Genomic DNA, 22,101 nt, shown 5'->3' with positions numbered 1-22,101 from the left:
AACACCTTGGGTTGGAAGGGGACTCAAATCCCACCCAGCCCCAACCCCTGCCATGGGTGGGGCTGTCCCCTACCAGTTCAGGCTGCCCAGGGCCCCATCCAACCTGGCCTTGAGCGCCTCCAGGGATGGGGCACCACAGCTTCTCTGGGCAGCTGCGCCAGTGCCTCACCGCCCTCTGGGGAAAGAATTTCCTCTTGACATCTAACTTAAATTTCCCCTCTTTTAATTTAAAATCATTCCCCCTTATCTACCAATCTTAAACTGTGTAAAATCCTGCTTAGGAGCTCCCTAATAGACGTAACTGCTGTTATTTGTCTGAATTTCTTTTAGTAGAATTGTCTGTAATCTGTTTCTGCTTATAAACTGAAGCTTGTACCTTATATGAAACAAGCTGTGAAAAGAAACAGAAGAATTTGTTAAATCCAAATCACTTACTAGCAGATTCTTGAAAAGTTTTCTTTTAGGACACGTTGCTGAGAAACATACAGTGTAAAGTCACAAAACATTAGTTAAACAACAGGAGAAGTATGCCGGTTTTGATCTTTCCTACCACACTACCATTATCCACAGGAGATCAGCATTTACTACTTTCTCCCTGCCATTTTTTGGAGTGGTGAAATTCAGTTCTTTGTGTTTACAGAAGTGACTGATCAAAACACTTTTCTGATAGGGACCCTGGAAACATTTCCTGTTGATTTTGAAGCCTGACAGTTGGATTTGTCTCTGCTCAGCTTGAGCCACGGCAACCATGACACTTCTGGCTGTGTTGGATTTCAAGATGTTTCAAATTTCACATGCTCTTTGGTGAAAGGACCTCTAGAGGGAGGCAAAAAGAGATGTGTGTGTCATGGTAAACAACTTCAAAAAGGGGTGAGGGAGAAGGCTGTCTTTGCAGGCCAAATGCACTTCACACCTCTTGAAGTCTGGGGTTCCATCCATGCTATCACGGTCCATCTCAGTTCCCTGACTCACTGCTTCAGCAATATCAGCTTGGACTCCTCCTTTGTGGCAAGGGCATTCTGTGTCCTACTTAATTCCTTTCTTACTCCCTTACAGTGGCTTTCATTATTCTTTATCCCAGCAACTCTCTGTTTGCTTTGTATATGAGTCCTACAGTCTTCACCTACAGGGATTGTCAGTTTTCCTTTCATCACTTCTACTCCAAATATAAACCACTGTCTGTACAAGAGTTTTTATGTAGCATTTGCTGCTGAAATATACAGTGAAAGATATATTGTAAGTATTTTTGCTGAATTTTGTGACACATTATTATGGAAAGGATGTAGCTCTTACAGTACTAAACTGCTTTGGAAAAAAGTGTTCTTCTGTATTCTGGGAGACTTTGAAAGACAAAGGACTTTTTATGGTTGAGGGTTTGTTTTTTTTCTTTTTTTTTTCTTCCCCTCAGCATAAAGCAAAGAAGCCAAATAAACTACTGAACTCTCCTGAATGGGATTGTGAGTCAGCTTCAGGGAGAATCTAATCAACAACCTGTCATCTTGCCTTAGCTTTAGAAGGGTGGGGGAGGCTTGAATTGCTGCAGCTCTTCTCAAGGAAAGTGCCTATCACCTGGTTTCTGCTGCCAAGTGCGTCAAGGGGAGCTGGGATTCTAAGTTCTTGCTTTTAATTAAACCATATCCCTTTCTGAAGCTGGTTCAGCAATTGGCTCAGCCTCTTCCATGCACAGAAGGTCTGTGTGCTTTAGACTCTCAGCCTCCTTGTACATGTAACTTTTTCAGAAATGCACAAGAGACATAGGAGCTCAAGCCACAGCAATGTGAAAAGATAAAGGCTCCTAAATCTCTTTTGGTGTTTGAGAAAAGGCTAACTGTTGTCCCTTCTGATCATAGTGAGAGGAAGAAGGAAGAAAGATGGGCTGTGAGGCATGCCTGTGCCATTTCAAGATTTTAGAGCTGAAAGACAAAATCTTTGAAGCCAGTTGTGTAACTGGATTGGGAGTCCAGAGGGAATGCAGAGCACTGGTGTGAAGTGCTTTCTTTGGCATGTCTTACTCAGGAGACAAGTCTTATGAACCAGCTACAGGTTCTGAGTGCCTTTTTGTGGTTAATTCCAGCTTGAGAATGTATTGCTTGCAATAGTCTAACTTGAAGGTGATGAAAACATAGTTTGCTCAGCCAAGTTCCACATCCAAACCTAAGGGGCACAATTTCCTGGCTAGTTTCAGAAGAAATTAGGTGTTCCTGTTGTTATTTTGGTTTTCTGAATCAGAAAGAACAATGGGAACCTTAGGACCACATCCATCTTAGCTGTGGGAGGACTAGTTCTTCCAACAGAGATGAGGCCATAACTCCAACAGTTCTCTTGATTTCTTCCTTCTTGCTACATTCACTTGTTTTCTCCAAGTTATTCCCTAGACGAGATATTTTTATATGTTTTTCAACTTTCTTCAGACTGCAAATGGCTAGAAAAAGAATTGTCAGGCCAAGGAAGAGAAGGGTGGACTCAGGCTGCTGATATAGTGGTGGCCGTATCTTGTGGGGTATGGTTGTCCCAGATCATGGTTTGGCATCACCAGCTGACAGGAAGAGAGTGCTGAAATGGCACTTGTGTGAGAAGATCAAGGGACAAAAGAACTACTTGGAATCTCTTTATTCCAGGATGGTTTATATGGCCAGAAGCTCCATACTAGTCTTGGCATTTGTTACTCTGGGTTGCGTCAATCTACTCTGCTACTTTTCTTCTAGTACAAGAGTACATTTTCCACTTGTTGCTGAGATCCTGCCAGTTCCTACAGGCTGCATGTCATGAATCCTTGATAATGCAGCATATTTCAACAGCTTTTCACACTGATGATTGTAGATTGCTGCTGACAGTTTTTCTCTGAAATGAGCCTTATATGGTTTTTGACACTTACGAGAGCAGTCATGATTCAGTTAAGAGTTGCTGCAAGGCAATATGAATGGGTTTAAAATCTGGCCTGTTTCTACCACCCTTCCCGTTATACACAGAGTTCAGAATACTTTGTAAGGCCTTTTGCTCAGACTATACTAAATATGGAATATCTTATCATCAGCGTGCTTACATCCAACAGCTGAGCTCTGGTGCTAGCAAAGGGAGATTCAAATGATATTCCTTGATGGATTCAGAAGATCAGCTCTGTTGTAAATGCAGGGGTGCTGTAGAGTAAATGCAAGTGAGTAGGGTGATTATATGTAGCTGTATTGTCTGTATTAGGAGAGAAAGCAATTTGAAGGTGTGAGTTTGATTATTAATTTGGTTATTTTTGATTCTGACTTCTTGGTGGACAGACAAGCATATGAAAGTGTCATACAAGTAGTTTTGTTTTCCAGTTGCTGTTTTTTATGTCTGTAAAATGTGCATATTCTGTATGTATCTTTATTCATTTTATTTACTTGCAGTTACCCTGCAAGAGCAATGATTGCTGTCTTGGCCACACTTTTCTGTTACTGTAGTTCTTTTTTGATAGGCATCCGAGACAATAAAAGACACAACCACATGTTCTCAAAATATGCTCGGCAGACATTGTCACAATATAAAGATTGCTGTTACCTAACTTCGCTGATGTTTGAGACCTCATCATGAGATGAGGTCTTCTGCCCTGAAGACTTAGTGGTGGAGTATGGCTCAGAAATGGGAGATTAAATATGAGCCCTCAGAAGGGATCTAAGCTCAGTGTGAGAAGTTATCTCCAGGAGGAAATGAGAAATGTGGGAATGTGCTCCAAGAACTGATCCTCACCTGCTGTGTGATCTAACAGTTCTATATATATATATATAGCTATGTCTATATACCTTTTGTGTAGCACAGGTCGTGTTATCTACCTTTTTCTGTAGATCTTTCTCAGACTAAGAATTGTTTAGACATGTAGCAAGTAAATATTATGTTATGTTGTCTGAGGTGAACACAGAAGGACTCTCCTACAGTAATGTGCATCAATTTTCCTTGACTTGGAGAAGCAGATCCTGCCCTGAAGTTCACTCAACCATGTGTCTGGCCTGACTTACACAGGCCTTTCCTTTTAATCATGGAACAGAGCCCCTAGACATGTTGGATAGCATCCATTTAGTATGCTGTTTTCCACACAGTGGCTATCAAAACCTATTTCTGCTCACCTGACAGTGAAGAAGATTGAAGATTTTTTATTCCAAAGCAAACAAAAGTAAAAGCTTTTGCTGACCTATTGCCATTTGCCTGAGGACTTGGAAGTGAGCTACAAATTGCGTGTCACTCAGTAAGCCATTATAAATTCAGCATGTTCCTTCTATCCAAATCAAAATGTTGATACAATTTGGTGCTCAGACAGGGCTAGCTCACCATGCCCTGCAGGGAAAGGCCCAGCAAGGTATGGCCAACATAGTGCCAATGGGACCAGAGGCCTTCCTGGAAGGTCAGTTGTATACGTTCACGTCTGTGTAAAGAGAGAAAGAAGGGAGGCCCTTGTGTAGCTGTCTGTCCTTCAGAAACCAGAACCCACAAAGTGCCTTCAGTTCCCATTGACTTCAGCAGCCACTCATTAAGAGTGATGGTGTCTGTCAGGAGAAGAGCCTGAGCCGTTGCATACATTTTGTTCTTTTTGTTTACCTGGTAAAACTGATGCCATTCTATTAATCTATTCAGACTTATGGCAGCTGTTAGTATAATACTTTCCGTGTTTGATTCTCTTCGGGTTGTCTGTGTCCTGAAGGCAGCTGAGGCAATAAGAAGCTAATTCTATGTGCCTGTAGATGCACCTCTCTGTGATTCCTCTGAGAATGATTTCCATGGCAATGGGAACCTACTCAAGCAACATCCTCAGGTTTTTACTTCTAGCATATTTTTTGTTTTTGTTTTTGTTTTTTTTTCCCCCCAAAAGTGATTTTTGTATCTGGTACCCCCAGGAACATGGGTTGCTCTATGACTGCCATAGAAATTTTGAAATACAGATTGCTTTCACGATGTGCCCAGAAACAAACCTTACAACCCTAATTATTTTCAGATCATTTTTCATCTCACTGATATAGCTTTTTCTCAGTACCAGTGAATGTCAATGAGGACTTTTTATTACTGGGCCACTGGATGTAAAAAATAATTTGAAGTCTAGTAAAACAGTAATAATTCAATGGTGATATATTCAGATGTGTCTGGAGAGGTTTCAGGGTTATTATCTTGGTGGAAATACCACGGTTTCAGAGGCCTGAATTTGCCATTTACTTTTTGTTTCGGAAGCTGCAGTATTCAGCCTAAGAATATGTAGTTTGTAGAATCTGATAGAAATAACATATGTCTTTTTTAAAACAATGCTTGGTAATAAACCCAGACCTCCAGTATTTTAAAGATATATGTAATGCTTTGGTGCCAGCTACTCAAAAATCATTTAGAGACCAGCAACACAGGATCAGATTCTGCTGCTGTTCCTCAGCATGAGTTGTATTTTGCTTCAATTCAACTCTTTTGAGGCTAATTTGTAAGCAGATAAAACTTGGTGTGAGAAAGAGCAGTAGAGCTGGATGCTGAGTCACACAGCACTTAGCAAAAATTAAAAAATACCATAGGCTCCTGAAATTTCCACTGAAGACTGGTGTTCACCAGCAAATAATTATTATTAAGGTGATAACAGCAAGTCTTGGCTTCACTGGCCTTTTACTACTTTGAGTAAAGAGTTATTTGCCAGATTATTAATATCTTGGCACTCGATGCAAAAAAAAAAAAAAAAAAAAAAAAAACACCAAAAAAACAAAATAACAAAAAACCTGTAGTTTTCCATGGTTCTTAAAGCTGAGTATACATTCATTGAATGAAAGCATTTATTAAACATACGGGGACAGATTCTCAGCAGACGTAATAACTTGCCTCCACTTGCCAAGGACTCCTGCTTGCTGTGTTTTATTATGCTGACAACTGCAGGTTGCATGGGTAGAAAATGGTAGAAAAAGGAAATGGGTGGAAATGTGGCTTTACTCTGGAGAATCAAGCCATTTTATATCTTCTGATATGATGTAGATCTGAACTCTGTGGCTTGGGTTGCCCTCACAGTTTTGTTCATTACAAAATCATGGGTAGCACAGAGAAGTGGAGAATGACTGTTCTAACACAGGACACAGTTTAATATTAAGCGTTTGTATGGATTGAAAAAGTAGTTAGACAAAACAGTGAAAGAAAAAGTCATTAAGGTGAAATGCAAAGATAACATTTCAGAGTCAAGAGGTCTGTGATTGTCAGCTTGCTGGAGGCAGGGATATTATTCTGGAAATGTCACATGCTTTTCTGTTTTTACTCTTTCCTAAACCTCAGCTATTGGCACTTTTGCGATACACTACAGGAAAGCATGGAGCTTTGATCTAACTTGCTTGTAATTTTTTTTTTTTTATATTGATAAGTAAAACACATTTTTGAGTCAAAGAATGAGAAGAACTTTCAGAAGGAGGCTACTTTACCTCCTTCTGTGATACATACTTACTCTATAACCTGGATTTAAAATATAACTTAAATCTCCCAAATTAGAATGGTTCAGATTATTTGGTGTGATCTCATCACCATATACGTTGATGGTACAGAATTACTAGGCAAAGGGAGACTTTGATGAAAAATTCAGGTTGATTAAAATTAAATGGAGTGTTTCTAGTTTACAAAGTTTGGTGAAACTTTGTCCATCTCACAGATAATCAATCTCCAGGAGAATAGGGCAAATCTTGCAGGCCTCCTTAGTTTTCCTTACCTTGGCTCAACTTCCACTGAAAGATGTAGGCCTTTCAGTCACATGAAGCATTCAGATGTTTCCCAGCAATGCTAAATATCAGAAGATAGACAATCCAACTGGCTGAATATAGGGTGCTATTAAAGGGAAATTAAGGTTGTGCAAAGAAAGGTGTTCCGAGACATGAGTTACGTGCACCGCTGGTTTCTGACATACCTTTCTCTGCTCAAGTAGACATCATCAAACAAAAAGGGCTGCACATTCATGTTGCTTAATGCTAGCTTGAATTAAGATTTGCTAGCACAATTCTTGTCTATCATTTGTTCTCAGAGTTTATCACCAGTTGAGGTGACCTAGGAATTATGTCCTCTGAAAACATATCAGTGTGAACAGTGACAAAGAGATAATTTGACACCATCCAGAAGTAAGTCCAAGATTTATCCAGTGGTAACTTCAGTGGGTACTGAACTTGGGGCTGAGAGATTTCTACGTTCATCTATTTATCAGATCTATACAGTGAAAAAAAAAAAAAAAAAAAAGAAACGTAGGTAAGTCAGAAAACATCTAGGGATAATCAGTGATGTGAGTCACAGAGAAGCTACACAGATGTCAACAAGAGGGCCTGCAGGCTGTTATTTCCTCCTCTTTTGCGGTAATTGATTTGTAAAATGTTTCACCAGCCATACAGCACAACGTGCTGCACTGCTTTATCTATCAGCATTCAGATGATCTAATGCTACTGGCCAAATCCAAGGGACAATTGTTCCATAGCATGTATTAAACCCCAGGAAAAGGAAGACAGGTTTTTTTTTTTTCTGTGTGGAAACAGGCTTATATTTGTATCCTCAGTAAGGCTTTAAAGCAATTCTGGGGGGCAAGAGAGTTCTCATGGAGAATCTGATACATAACATAAAGAGAGATTTGATACATAACATGAAGAGAGCTTGACCATTTCTGCATACCTTGAGCCTCAGGACTCAGCAGCTGTTGTGATCTTCACAGGATGCATGATATTCCAGTGATATGTGAGAGAATGGAGAACAAATAAAACAGAAAGAGGAGGGATTAGATAGTTTAGGTCCAAAAAGCATTAAGCAGCCCCTGATAACTCCTGGGAACTATTTATTGATTCCTTCTATGTACTGTGCATTCCCATTAAGTGATTTCATTTCCTTATTTCTCCTAATCAGTTTGCTTGGTTTAGAAGTCTTTTGCTCTCTGCAGCCTGGAGGTGCATAGATAAGTTCCATCTCTCATGTGGCTATGCTTTTTATTGCATGTGAAAAGTTGATACAATAAAAGTAACTCCTTGGAGCCAGTAGGTCTGGAGATTTCATCCTCACAAATTGCTGTGCCAAGTACTGGAAGGTTAATTGCTGCATTAGGCTTTGGCAGAAAGTCATGCCTTTTCCCATCTCTGTGATGGGCACTAACAAAGTAACTGGAAGATGTGGCTGCTTACGAAAAGCATATTGCTGCCTTGGAAATAGTAGGAAGGGACTAGGAATAATAATGAGTCAGTGTACTGTAATCATAGAATCACTGAGCTGGAAGGGACTCTTAAAGCCATCTGGTCCAACCCCTTGCAATAAACAGGGACATCTACAGCTCCATCAGGTAGTCAGAGCCCAGTTCAGCCTGATCTTGGGTGTCTCCAAGGACAGGGAGCCATTATAACAGTAGTAGCGACAGCAGTACAACAGCATTGGAATAGCCCCAGGTGTTGGGCTAGCCAGGGCACTTCAGCAAGTTTTTGTTCCCTCTCTGGGAACTCTTCCTAAAACAGGGCCACCCATGAGTGCTGCAGCGACAGAGCGATCCTGGCCACCTGGTACTCCCCTTGCAGATTTTGCAGTCAGTTTAGGGCTGGAATTCCTCAGCCTGGCTGCTTGGCAGCACTTACGTCCAAGCCAGGAAGAAAAATCCACAGCTATACGGGAACAAGAAGGAAATGAAAACAGAGGTCCAGGACACTGAGTATATTTCTATTGGCTCGGCCTGCCGAGTGCAGTATATCAGTTCCCGAAAGGTCCCTCCTTTGCAGATATTTACGGAGGCATCTGCAGTAGGCAACTGGACAGTACCTAAGTGGTTGAAAAATAAACCCGCAATACCACATTTCCCATTCTTTGGAACATGGTAAAAGTGTCTCCTGTTCCTTTCAGCTCCTAAACTCAATATATTCATCAGCTCATGAAAAGACACTGGCACATGGTCTGGGGAGACACATGTTCAAAGGAAACAAACCTGCACCACCAGTACTTTCCAAATTAAATAAATGCCCTCGTCATTCTATGTACTTTTGTAAACTAAGATACCAGCACTTTCTTCCATGTGATGCTGAGCCCCTTGGAAGACCTTTGCACAAAAGTTTTGTGCACAAAGTATTTGTCTCTGTTTAAAAAGTTGCTGGTTTCCTCTTCAGCGCTCAGTCATACTCATTTGGTGATGTCCTGCAGTAAAGACATGCAATCAACTTGGAGTCATGCGTCACTTAGCATTGGTAATAGAACAGTTCATCACAGACTAGAGTGAAGTGTACATCCCCATCTTGCTGCTTGGGGAGGAGGATGATGTGCTATTGGAAAAACACAAGCATCAGTCCTGCCCTCAGAGCAGGGCTTAGTGCATTGCTCTTCCTTGGAGCTCACATTCAGCTCATGAGGGGCAAAAAGCCATCCCATTGCGGAGATCCAGCATCAGACTGAAGGCTCCATTTAATCCTGCTTAAGGAGTTTTGAATATTGTATGGGTCTGCTACCCCGTCACAAGGGGAGAATTTTCACATCAAAAGGCCAGGTAATAGAAGAGCTCCTGACACCCACTCACTCCCCCTCCCGAAAAAAGCCAGCACTGGGCCCAGAAACAAGTCTGTAACTTGAGTTGCAGAGCAGTCTGGATGCAGATTGAGAATGACCTATGCTGTGTTTTACATGAGTGCAGCTTCTCTTACTTATTATGCTGCTTTATGATTCCGCATAGACAGAAAGGATTAAGTTCCCATTCACATCCAGGGACTATACACACTAGCAGCTATTAGATGTAGTTCGTCACCTGTTCAAATCCCACATGCATTGATGGGAAAATTAAATTCAATTTCCTTTCAAGTTTAAATATCTCTAAAGATATTCCCCAAACCAGGAAAGCACTCAAGTGAGTGCCTCACCCCAAGCATGAGAGCAGAGCTAGCAAAGCTCCTGGACAGGGTTGTGATCCGTCGCTGATATACACCTGCACCTGAGAGCACATGGCATGAGGTTAAGGCACAGGGGTACAAGAAACACTTGATTATTGTTGAGGTCCTATGATTTTGCTCCTGTCTGCAAGATTTTCAGTTAAAAAAAAAAAAAAGACTAACTGAAAAACCAAACCAACACACCAACCCAGGGAAATTAGCTACAGAAAGGCAACATTTCAAAAGCACATAGTTCTCTCAGTCTCGTGGGGAAAATTTTACACAATCCTAGTTTCAAAATAATGTTCAGGTTGCAAAATTGAGCAATCATAAAAGTCAGGAAATTTAAAAAGTTAGTATGTGTCTTTCAATGTTAGCTCAGCAATAGCAAATATATGTGGTGGGAGTTTATACTTGCAATTTCTGGGTTATATATTTATAAAGTTTATATATATATAAACTTTAAAGTATTCTTGTTGACCTTTAATAAGCAACATAAACTATATCGGGTATTTTATGTCTATAAAAGGAATCTTAATTATAAGAATTTCCTTGCTTTGGAATTCAGAGCACTTGATTTTGAAATATAAAATGTCCCCACTGGGTTGCTGAGTTATTTTGGCTTTTTTCTCACTTATGGGTGAAAGTAATCGCTGGGACAGAATGGGAGTTTCACCTGTGTCAGAACACAATTCTCACATCAGAATACTTTTGTGATGTTTATGAAGGGCCGTGATTTATAGAGCTAGTGAAGACTGACTTAATTCTGGGGGTTGTTGTGAGAAGTACGAACTTCTGTGGTAAAGGGACCGCAGTGTTTCCCCTTTTGCTGGCAGGAGAACTAAACCTCCCCAAACAAATGTTCTCTACCTGAAATTAATAATATGGAGCTGTTCCGCAAAATGTTTAAAATACGGAATGATCTTTCCAGGCCAGATGTATGACTTTCTCAAATCGACGTGTTGTGGTTTAACTTACCGTGAAAACCTAAATACAGTGTGATGGTAGTGTTTAGATAAGACAGATGTAGAGTGCAGTGCAGGCTTGGTCTTGCAAAAATGCTGATCCTTATAAATGAGCTGTATTGCGCTGTGGGATTTTTCTGGCTGAGTATTTCAAAACCCAGGCGAGATTAAATCATCACAGCTGGGGAGAAAATATCAAGAGTTAAATAACTACTTTATGAGAGCTGTAAGAGTGTGAAAGTTTTAAGAAGTTAAATAATTACAGCGCTCTCTGAGAGCTACAGGAAAGACAAATGAGTTTGTGGCCAGTGGTTGTATTTATGCTACTCGTGTACCAAAAGACAAATGAAAGTGCCAAAGATGTCAGGAGAATTTCATGCGGGGCTATAACACAGCTATCAGACGCAACACAGAGCAATGCAGGGCAGTGAGGAGTCCCACACATGCTCAACTCACAGAGAGGATGGTACCTTGGGCTCAGTGCTCCCACCAACTTCCATACTGCAATGGTGTCATGGGCACTGTGCAGTCAGTCGCAAGCATTCTGAGTGCTCAGTCACTTGGCTCTCAGCTCATTTGAGTGGAAATGAATTGGTCTGAAAATAAAATATGTCTCTCAGAATAATACAGAAACGTGGAATTGTTGAGGTTGGAAAAGACCACTAGGATCACCCAGTTCAGCCGTCAGCCCACCCCCAGCATACCCACTGACCATGTCCCTCAGTGCCACATCCACACGACTCCTGAACATCTCCAGGGATGGTGACTCCACCAGCTCCCTGAGCAGCTGCCTCATCACTTTCTGACAAGAAATGTCTCCTAGCATCCAACATGAACTTGAGGCCATTCCCTCTTGTCCCATCACTGTTACCTGCAAGAAGAGGCCAACCCCCACATCACCTCCCTTCAGGTGGTTGTAGAGAGCAATAACGTCTCCCCTGGGGCTCTTCTCCTGACTGAATAATCCCAGTTCCCTCAGCTTCCCTCCATATGTCTCCTATGATGGCACACAAGTTTGTAGATCAACAGCTTTGTGTAAAATCTCTGTTGGTGTGTTGCAAGACCAAAGCCAAAGCAAATACTGAAGGGCAAGGAAGATCTTTTCATCAGGTTTGTTTCTGAGGTCTCAGCCCTTTAACAGGACACGCTCAGGGAGTTGCTCTGCATTTATGCCTACACACACGAGCCCAAGATGGTGCCTTGGAGGCTGAGATACTGGTATGCTGGTTGCTCCCCTGGCTTTTGGAGTGGCATTTATCTTCTTGTGCAGTTTTTACAACACTTACCACTCTAACAGCCTCTATGCACTTTCACTGGGTTATGACATACCTGGATTTTTTCAGATACATCTTTAGCACACCCTTATATTGTGTGAGGAATAATGGGGAAACTTGGCCATTGATCTGGGACTGACAAACATTGGTCCACTCACAGTCACATTACCCGCCTGCCTGAGAGGGTCTGCCAGGATTAGGCAGGTAGCGATGAGATCCTGTGTTGCCCCAAGACAGCATGGGTGCCACCAGTCTTGTGATGGCCATCCATGCAGGCCCTGCTTGGCTTGCGCGTACAGCCAGGCCTACAGGATGCATCCATACCTAAGAGTAGTACTGACCAGGTACATGATTCTTTTCTGAGATCAGTTTACGTAATGGCTAAAGGGAAACCGTGTCCTGGAGAAAGGACAACATACAGGGCAGTAGATCACACATTGCAACAACAAATGAAGCTGAATTGGGCTGAAAACTACTTTAAGCATTATTAAGTAATATCAGTAGTATGAGAATGGGGGGACAAGGGGAAGAAGGAGTGAGCTTAGGTGGGATACAAGTAATAAAAAAGTATGATAACTTTCAGTAGGCATTTGCAGGGCATACACATTAGCGAGGTAATTTGTTTAGGTTGATTCAAGGAAATATGGCTGGAAGAAGGAGCATGATATTTTAGCTTGGCACTCAGGATGTATTTCTGAACTGTGAAGCATACCAGACTGCAGAGCAGCCTGCTGCAGGAAATGTCAGAAACTCCAGGACTTGAGTAACTCAAAGACTGACCTGGCAGAATCACCCAGGAGTAGCCTGCAGGCAGTGCAGTCACTGGCCATAAATTACCATAACTCAGGTACAAAAGGTAGCCAGCCAGCTACACACACCTCTGCATCCCAATACATTGAGCCAAATGCTATGTTGGTGCAAGTTGGTGCTGCCCTGTCCCCACCACCAAGTGACACCATGTGGATTTATGCTAGCAGAGAACCTGGCCTGAATGCCCTGACCTCTGAGCTAAAACAGCTCCAAGATCTCTTCGTGCTCCAGGGCAATAAATACTCTGTTTTAGCTGCTAGACTTTCATAATCTGCCCAGGCAGCGATTAATTCACCAGCTCATGCTTGCTGACAGGAATCCTCCAGGGCACAGAGCCCCCCATAAGTTCTGCGTCATTCGGGCTGCAACCCTTTCTGCAGATGTGGTGGCTTTTTAATCTGAGGGCCTGATAAAAGCCCAGCCTACGCACAGACTTTCTCTGCTTCCAGCAGATCATGTTCCAAAAGTGGATATGGTTGTTTCAAATGCAAAGCTATGAGAAGGCTTTCTGATGTTGATGCGGTTACATTTGTTCTGGAAGGAAAAGGTCTGCAAGACATCGGTATGCAAACAATTGGAGTCTCAGTTCCCATGACTCCTTGTTTTGCACAATTGTTTTTACATGCTGATACTGCGTATAAATTCTGTAAACCAACCCCCAAGCACTGTGATAAGTTGTTATCTTGCCTTTTCCTTTTATACTAACTTTCCAACAAAATGCTCCATTACGTGTAGAGCAGCATCTTGGTGGTCTCACTGTACTACATCATCATTTTAAGTAGTGATGAAATCACCCTCCATTTAAATTATTTCCATTTTACATGGAAATGAAAGCCAAAACTATCCAAAATGCAACCAATATTTCGTGTTTGGCAAGTGGAACCACATACATGACTTTCACAGCACTAAGCATTTCACAGCACAGTATCTTGTCCCATCTCCCACTGAAATTTTAATTGTCAGCTTTGTTGTGTCTTCTGAGCCTGGAAGTGAAGTTTGGCATCTGTGATTTGCCCAATACTCCCTAAGAATGTTGTGGAATAACACTAATAATGCCCCCAGACAGCAGCCTCATTTGTGAATACAACTTCCCTGAATACAGCCCATTACTCTAGATCAAGTGAGGTTCTAAAGGAATAAAGGTTGTTTCATCACGTACATATACATTACTTCATAATGTTTGTGTGTTTGTGGATGGATTCAAATTACCCAAAGAGGTACTAATAACTCCAGTAGAGTTTCTGCCAAAGCCACAGTCAACATGTAAGAAGAGAGTCCATTATTTCCAGCATGTTAAACTTACTCATCTAGCAGTGTCCCATAGGCAAGCAAACATTTCCTAGATTCAGTAAACCAGTTTCAGTGAAAGGATTGACTTTCTGAAAGAAAATGAATGTTTGTAGTGTTTATTTGCTACAGTGCTCTTTAAGACATTAATATTATAAATAAAAGGCAGTATCAAGTATTGCATGTAGTACTTTATAAATGTACCATTCATCATCTCCTCTTCTATGTTAAACTATGAAGAGGAGCCCCTACCATAATGTGGATGTTTATTATCTTTCAAAACTACTGATCTTGGCTACATTTAGTAAGAAATGAGATCATGATGTGAGCTGCAAGTGTTCCAGGCATAAGAGCCTTAGATCACATGCCAACCAAATAATTGCAACACATATCTCCCTCTGTCCAAAGACATCAATCATTATACTATAATCAATCATAGTTCAGCTTAGTTTTGTTCTTTGTTTCTTTTTTCCATACCATGGGTTTTATGGGTGGACCTTGAGATGCTGTTATAGGTGTAACGAAGGACTTCAGGTTCACCACAGATTGGAATACTTGAAGCATTCACAGACTAAGCATCCAAAAGCATGGATGAAGACATTAAAAAACACTGGACTGAAGTCTTTGGTCAAGAGAACAGTTTTGGAAATATCTAAATGTACAAGTTTGGAAATACATGTATGTGTATACATACACATCATTTCTTACAGGGAGTTGCTGATTCTTCAGTCTGGAGAAAAGAAGGTTCAGGGGAGACCTCATCACTCTCTACAACCACCTGAAAGGAGGCTGTGGCGAGGTGGAGGTCAGTTTCTTCTCCTAGGCAACAGTGATGGGACAAGAGGGAATGGCCTCAAGTTGCATAAAGGGAGATTTGGGCTGGACATCAGGAAAAAAACTCTCAGAAAGAACAGTGTGGCAGTAGCACAGCTGTCCAGGGAAGTGGTGGAGTCACCATCCCTGGAGGTGTTCAAGAGCCTTGTGGATGTGGCAGTGAGGGACGTGGGCAGTGGGCTTGGTGGGGGTTGGCTGACAATTGGACTGGGTGATCTTAGTGGTTTTCTCCAACCTTAATGATTCTATGATTCTGGGGACACATCTTCATCCTGAAACCCTGATGTCAATTTGTGCAGTGCCAACTGCTACGTGCTACAGTCCTCCTCCCTGAGGCCTGCTCAGGTGCTACCTGAAGTACCTCAGTGAGGAGACCCACTCCCCTCAGCTGCTGCCATTGACCCCAATTGCAAATGGCAACCTTGAGGGCAGCTCATCCTAGTGAAGACCTAAGCCACCTCCTGACGCACCTTCCTCAGCTTGGGGTTATCCAGAAGACTAAGGTGACAAAACTCCAAACTCCACGAAAGTAAAACTATTGCAATCGAATTGTGGACCCTTGTCAGCACCTGTGACCCAAACAGAGACGTGAAAAATCATCATATGGAAGTGCCGCTCGTGCTGGGCCGGTTAAAACTCAGCAACTCTGCACAGGGAAGTCCTGCAGACTTTGGGGTCTGCTGAGGGGCTCCTGCTCCTCCCACACATCTGGTGGAGCTGCAGCTGTGCAGCAGTTATCAATGTCAGAATTTGCTGCTAGGTCTTGCTTCACAGAGAGGGGTTAGAGTGGGTGTCGGGTCAGGGTTGGTTACAATGCGCCTTTCAAACTTTTATTGATTTCCTAATCTCTTCTTCAGGAAAAAAAAGGGGGGGAAATTGAAGAACTATGCTGCAAGCTCTACAAACTTTATTTCCCGGAGATCTACTCACCCACGCCCACATACTGGGAGGGATTTCTTCTTAAAGAGAGAGAAGTGCCAGCCAAATTTTCCTTCTAAAAACATTTCAGGAGTTAGCAATTAAAAGGCCTTGGGATGAAGAGAAAGCCAAACTCAAAGTGAAGGAACGGATACCCTTGCTCAGCTGCCTGGCTGAAGCACTGCTAGTTCATGCCTTAAAGCTCTGTTTCAGCTGGCACTGATACATATGCCCAGCCATTATTGAATTTGGGCTGTGTGCCATTAAATAAGCATGTAAAATGAGTTCATACTCAGGGCCTAGCTGAGCTGATGTCCCCAGTGGGGAGCACCTCAGGTCTTACTCCTTGCTGGAAAGCTGAAAAGGACATCATCACACCTCAGCAGCCTGCATCACCCCTGAAGAGCTTGAGGCTGACAGATTTTCAGAGTTTTTAAGAGAACTGGTGCAGAACTTGAGGAGCTGAGGTGAGCACTTGAGGAAGTGAAAGAACATGTAGGTAAGGGCACACAGAGAAACATCAAAATCATTGAATGAATACCCATCAGCAGAACTTTCTCAGCCCAGCGGATGAGAGTCACTGCAGACAAAATCTGTATGAGAAGAAGCAATCCATAAGTATAGAGAAAGGACTAGGAGAGAACAGAAACAAAAGGATATGACTGATACGGGTACAGAAGTAGTAAAATGAGAAACAATGAAAGAGGTAGCAGTAAAACATGCATCTGCCATTTAATCCGGGGTAAATACCCAGATTAGTGACATCAGTTTCTGCTGTTTATTTGGAGCTTACTTTGGAGACAAGTCTCCTAAAGCTACCGCAGCTGTGGTACAGCCCAATGGAAAGTAAAGCCCGGGGCTTATCCCAGCCATGGCTGTTCTTGTAAAAGACAAGTGACAGGCAGAACAAAAGTTTATGTGGAGAAATGCTCCTTCTTCAGAGCTTTTGTGCTCTTAAAAGGTTGGCATAAGCTGAGAGAGTGATGAGAAGAAAAGCTTCACAGTTCTTCTTCATAAATTTCCACATTACTCTACAACCACTTGGTGCTTAGATGTGCTGTCCTGCTCATCTTGGTCCAATTACGGGGCCTTGGCATTGGGATTTAACAAAATAGCAGTGCTCACCAAACCAGCTCTGCTGCAAGGGTTCAGGTATGCCAACTCACAGCTTCATGCTGTTATGAGTTAAACTGCACCAAGAGGATGAAGACAAAGTGATTTACCTGAGATGATGGGACAGAAGCTGTACTGCTGTAGAGCAGAGGCAAGCAGGCACCACTGCAGCTGAAAGGAGCTTCTCCCCCAGGAGAACAGCCATTTGACCAGCCTCCGTATGTTTTCACCCAGGACAGATGTCTTCGCTTCCTCGCAAAGGCTGGCTCTGGTTCTCTCGTTTCCTAAAAAAAATTAACAAAACCAATTCGTGCAGAAAAATGGCTTGCTGCTGTTCTTGCATTTAACTAGGCCAGCACAGGAGAAAAATTCCACCAGCCGCACACCTGATCCCACTGTGGTGGTCATGTTCTCACCTAACCTGTTAGGAACAAAGCTGTAAGGTGAGACATTTTAACAGGGGCACTGATGTTCTTAGAGATAAAGGCATTACATTTCTGCTGGCTTTGTTGCTTTCGGATAGGGACTGGGAGGGCTGCTCAGCTGTGCTTAAAGCATTACTCAACACCAGGGGCAGCTGGCATCCGCTGAGGCACATGGAAAACCTGATGCCAAGCAAGTGGGGCTAATTAATACCCGTTTCTTAAATTAGAAAGCTCTTAATGACTAATGTTTAAAAATAACACCCTAACAATATCTAAAAATAGCTGCTGCTGAGTCCCAGAGTATTCTGACCTCCATTAAATTGGAAGTCCATTTCCCGTGACTGGTGGTGTAAATCACATTTACCTTTTATATCCTGTTCTCTCTGGGATTAGCTGCAAAGCCTAATGCTTGACCTTGAAAGCTTGTTTGCAAACATAGAGGAGTAACCTATGGCACTCTTCAGAGTGGTGTGCAATATAGGGGTTTAACTAAGCAATTGAAGGAAGTGTCTTTGTGCTATGTCCCAAAGTGAGATCTGTTTCTGCCTGCTCCAGGAGGGGTGCTGCCAGGGTGAGTACTCTAGCAAGTGGTTTGCTTAGATCTAGCAATAAGGTGCCTTGCAGGAAAGGGTAATGTAAAAAAAAAAATCCCTCAAAGTTTAATTTTCCTTATGCATAATATAGTAAATAAAATAATCTGGAAGACAAACGTAGCTTGAGGACTTCTAGTGCTCTTCACATAGCACGTGGTGGGAACAGAAACCAAACTGGTTGCTGGTGACAACCACCTGCTTACTCTCGCTGTGCACCTCCATGCTGTGTTTGGCCATAACGTTTGCCATGCTACATTGCAGTGCCCTGTGACAGCTGTTACAGAGAACAGTATGCAATGCACCCCTACCCGGTAGAACTCAGAAAGACCGTGTGATACCCACCAGAAAAAGGATTTCTGAGAGAAACCCTCTGCATTTTTCTCACTGCTTGCCAATTGGGCAAATTACTTCCACAACCACACACAACAGGTTATTTTCGTGTAAGCATTAGATATAGAGTGTCTGAAATGAGCCCTAAAATGTGCCACCCTAAAGCAAAGCTGGTCTTAAGTTTTGCAAGGGGCTGGTACTCTCATCCAGCACCGCCTTCCTTCCCACTCTATGTCTGCACCAAGCAGATGCTCTCCATACCAAAGAGAAAGAGCATGTCTGAGCACAAGTCTCCAGGTCTGTGGGACTGCCAAACCCATGCATTTTCCATACATTTCAATTTTTTTCCAATCATCTGGTGCAAAGTTTAAGGTGGATTCTAGGTTGTTCTGAGAAGAAACGCTGCACATTTTTGTTATGCAGAGATCAGTGCCTGTCATGATGTCATCTGGAGACAAAAATTGCAGTCCTGCCTCATTAGTGAGATAAGGTGAATGTAAACCAGCTTTCGCTTTCCTCACTCTACTCGTTCCAATAGTCTTCATTAGTTTCAACAGATGGTTTTCCTCCCTTTCCCTGCAAAAATTTAGGCTTTCCCTGCAAACAGGCATCAGCTCTTTTGCAGGATTGGAGCCTAAATTTGTTTCTGTTTCTGAATTCCAAGTTGGATTTTGATGCAACTGTTATTTTATATATTAAAATATCAGGTTTCTGCCCACACACAAAATGCATGATGTATAACAGACCTTTCAAGACAGCCTTTGGAACAGGCCACTTAACTGCTATTTATACCAAAGGAAGAGTTCCTATTCCTTGCTTTTCAGATGGAATTTATATATGACAAAACTGTGAAGGTGTTGCTCCTCAGAAGCTCCAGAATGTACATCTGGTTTCACATGCTGTCATTTAGCCCACAACCTAAAATCATAAGCTGAGTCTCCACAGAGGCTAATGAAAATTATTCCCCTTTGAGCTGCTTTATTAAAATGCAACCTCAAGAATTACTGGCAAGTCAGGAAAGAGGCTTTAATCCAATACTTGTTATCCTCTTCCACAGGTTTTAAATCACTCTCGTTGCTCCCCAGTTTGAGCAAATACACCCTCATTGTTTTTGTAGTCCTGCTGTGACCTTCTGGGAACGTTTTCATCGTGTAAAGCAACCTGCAGCTCCCTACTTTATAAATCTCACTCATTCTGAGTGTTAACACCAGCTAATTCTCTGCTTTAGGAGGAAATCATGTTTGTTTTAGTGAAGAGTCTGCTGGGAAGAAGAATATTTCAATTTAAAATATTTTTTTCCATTTCATAAATTGTCTCGAGTTTTCTTCCCAGTGGGCACTAGAAGCCTGTTTATATAAGCGGAGAGGGAAGCTTACTTTCCCATTACTTCCACAAAAATACGATTAACAGCGATAACTATGCTAATTATTGCACTAACCGCACTTGGAAGGCACCTTACTGGCTGGAGAGGGAATGCATTTGGGTAATAATTAACTTCTTTTTTCCTCAATTACCTTTTATTAGGAGAGTGGAAGGTGTCAAAGTAAAACAGCTGCATATCTTCCAAGAAAAGCCCATGTTTTCCGAAGGAATTCGAGCGGAGGTGCTTTATTAAGGGAACCGCTCAGGACAAACATTAGCATGGCAAGCACAGCCGTTCAGTTACTTGGCTTCTCTCTCAGTCTGCTCGGCCTAATTGGGACACTAATTGCTACTATTCTGCCTCACTGGTGGCGAACGGCGCATGTGGGCACCAATATTATAACAGCTGTGGCGTACATGAAAGGGCTCTGGATGGAGTGCGTCTGGCACAGCACGGGCATCTACCAGTGCCAAGTGCACCGCTCGCAGCTCGCGCTGCCGCCTGACCTCCAGGCAGCCCGTGCCATGATGGTAATTTCCTGCATCCTTTCTGCTCTGGCTTGCGTGATCGCCGTCGTCGGTATGAAGTGCACGCGCTGCGCCAAAGGGACCTCTGCCAAAGCCTCCATCGCGGTCTCCGGAGGGATTGTTTTCATCTTGGCTGGTCTCGTTTGCCTGGTACCCGTTTCCTGGACCACTAACGACGTCGTTACAGATTTCTACAACCCACTGCTTCCCCAGGGGATGAAGTACGAGATAGGCCAAGCCCTGTACCTGGGCTTTGTCTCTGCATCGCTGACCATCCTCGGCGGTGCCCTGCTCTGCACCTCGGGCCAGTGCAGCACAGACCAGGCCCCACAGCAGCCACGGCCCTGCAGCAGCAGGACGGCTCCCTCCTGCAGACCACCAACTGCCTACAAGGGAAACCACGCTTCTTCCCTGACATCTGCTTCCCATAGCGGCTACAGATTGAATGACTATGTGTGAGTTCCCTATGAGCTGCCTGCAGGACACAGCTGCATCAGAGTTTCTGCATGGCATAAGACAAAGCTAAGATGATTTTTAATTTATAAGGGTAACAATACAGAGTTCACTGTTGTTTTTTTCTTCCTTCCCTTTCTTTCCATAGAAAGAATTTGAATCCAGAACTGCTCGCTTCAGTGCACGGAAAATAAATGCAAAGAGAACTGTGATACTCCATGGACTGCAAATACCTGCCTACTTCAAGCTGGGGTTTTGCATACAGGCAGTTCCAGAGCAGTTTTGCTAAAAGTGGTGTTTGAGTTTGTAGTTTCTGCCCTGCAACAACTACGAACTGGCCACAACTTCTTACTTGAGCAGTGTTCCCACAAAAGAAGATGCAGTTTTGCCTAAAACAGAATTTCATGGCAAAGCACAGCAGTGATTTCCTGTTGAGTTTCTCATTTCCATAATGTGTGATATCTCACTGTGACAAGTTAGTCGTTTGACTTAACTTTTTTTTTTGTAGCGTTCAGAAATTTTAATACTAATAAAACCCATGTAGCATGTCGTAGCCAATATTTTAAAAGTTTCTGCAATGGTTTTATAAGATTTTAGTACTTTTTTGAAATATAATGGAAACAAACATTTTCAGTTGATCACAGAGTGATAGAATGGTTTGGGTTGGAAGGCAGCTCTAAGGTCATCTAGTTCCAACCCCCTGCTATACCTCCTCTAGATCAGGTTGCTCAAAGCCCCATCCAACCTGGCCTTGAATGCTTCCGGGGATGGGACATCCACAACCTCACTGAGCAACCTATTCCAATGTCTTACCACTCTCACAGTAAAGATTTTCTTCCTAATATCTAGTCTATCAACTACAGGGTTTTTGAAATATGAGCAATAGAAAAAAAGTACACATTTGATTTTAAACTCCAATTAAAGGTGGAGAAAAAATAATTAAATAATTATCAGAACTTGCCACAGAATAGATATTTGATTCCTTAGGGGATATGATATTGTGAATATCCATGAATTCTGCAGATTAGAAAAACTGTTTTTAGAATGCTATATCCCAAATATGATGTGATTAACAAAACTTCTTAGGTTCAGTCCCAGTGCTAGAAGAGGTTCTGCTCAGGAATTATAAGCACTGCCTTCCAGGAGGAATATATGATGAAGAAAATCCTGATAAAATGCAATAATTCACCTTTGTATTCAAACAGTTGAGAAAAATAAATGAGCACTTCATATTACAGTGAAGACCAGTAGAAAACATACTATGTGACCATGGTATAAAACCATCAAAACCATAGAAGCCCTCCATTCCTGCTAGCCCCACAGAGCTGTAAGTCCCTCTGGATCAACATATAGACCAACATACTGACATTTAACAGGGC

The 22,101-nt window shown here is 42.4% G+C and overlaps 1 protein-coding gene across 1 annotated transcript; it reads left to right on the top strand.

Annotated features, from left to right (window-relative positions):
• The first annotated feature begins 20,020 nt into the window (after window positions 1–20,020).
• Window positions 20,021–20,728, top strand: CLDN14 (claudin 14). The gene has a single exon (XM_031552364.2). The coding sequence runs from the start codon at window positions 20,021–20,023 to the stop codon at window positions 20,726–20,728; it is 708 nt and encodes a 235-aa protein (XP_031408224.2).
• Window positions 20,729–22,101: the final 1,373 nt, after the last annotated feature.

Source organism: Meleagris gallopavo, chromosome 1 (assembly GCF_905368555.1).
Source record: "Meleagris gallopavo chromosome 1, MGAL_WU_HG_1.1, whole genome shotgun sequence".
In the NCBI taxonomy this organism is placed as follows: Eukaryota; Metazoa; Chordata; class Aves; order Galliformes; family Phasianidae; genus Meleagris; species Meleagris gallopavo.
Note: the sequence above shows the minus strand (reverse complement) of the source record. Positions and strands in the feature narration are given on the sequence as shown.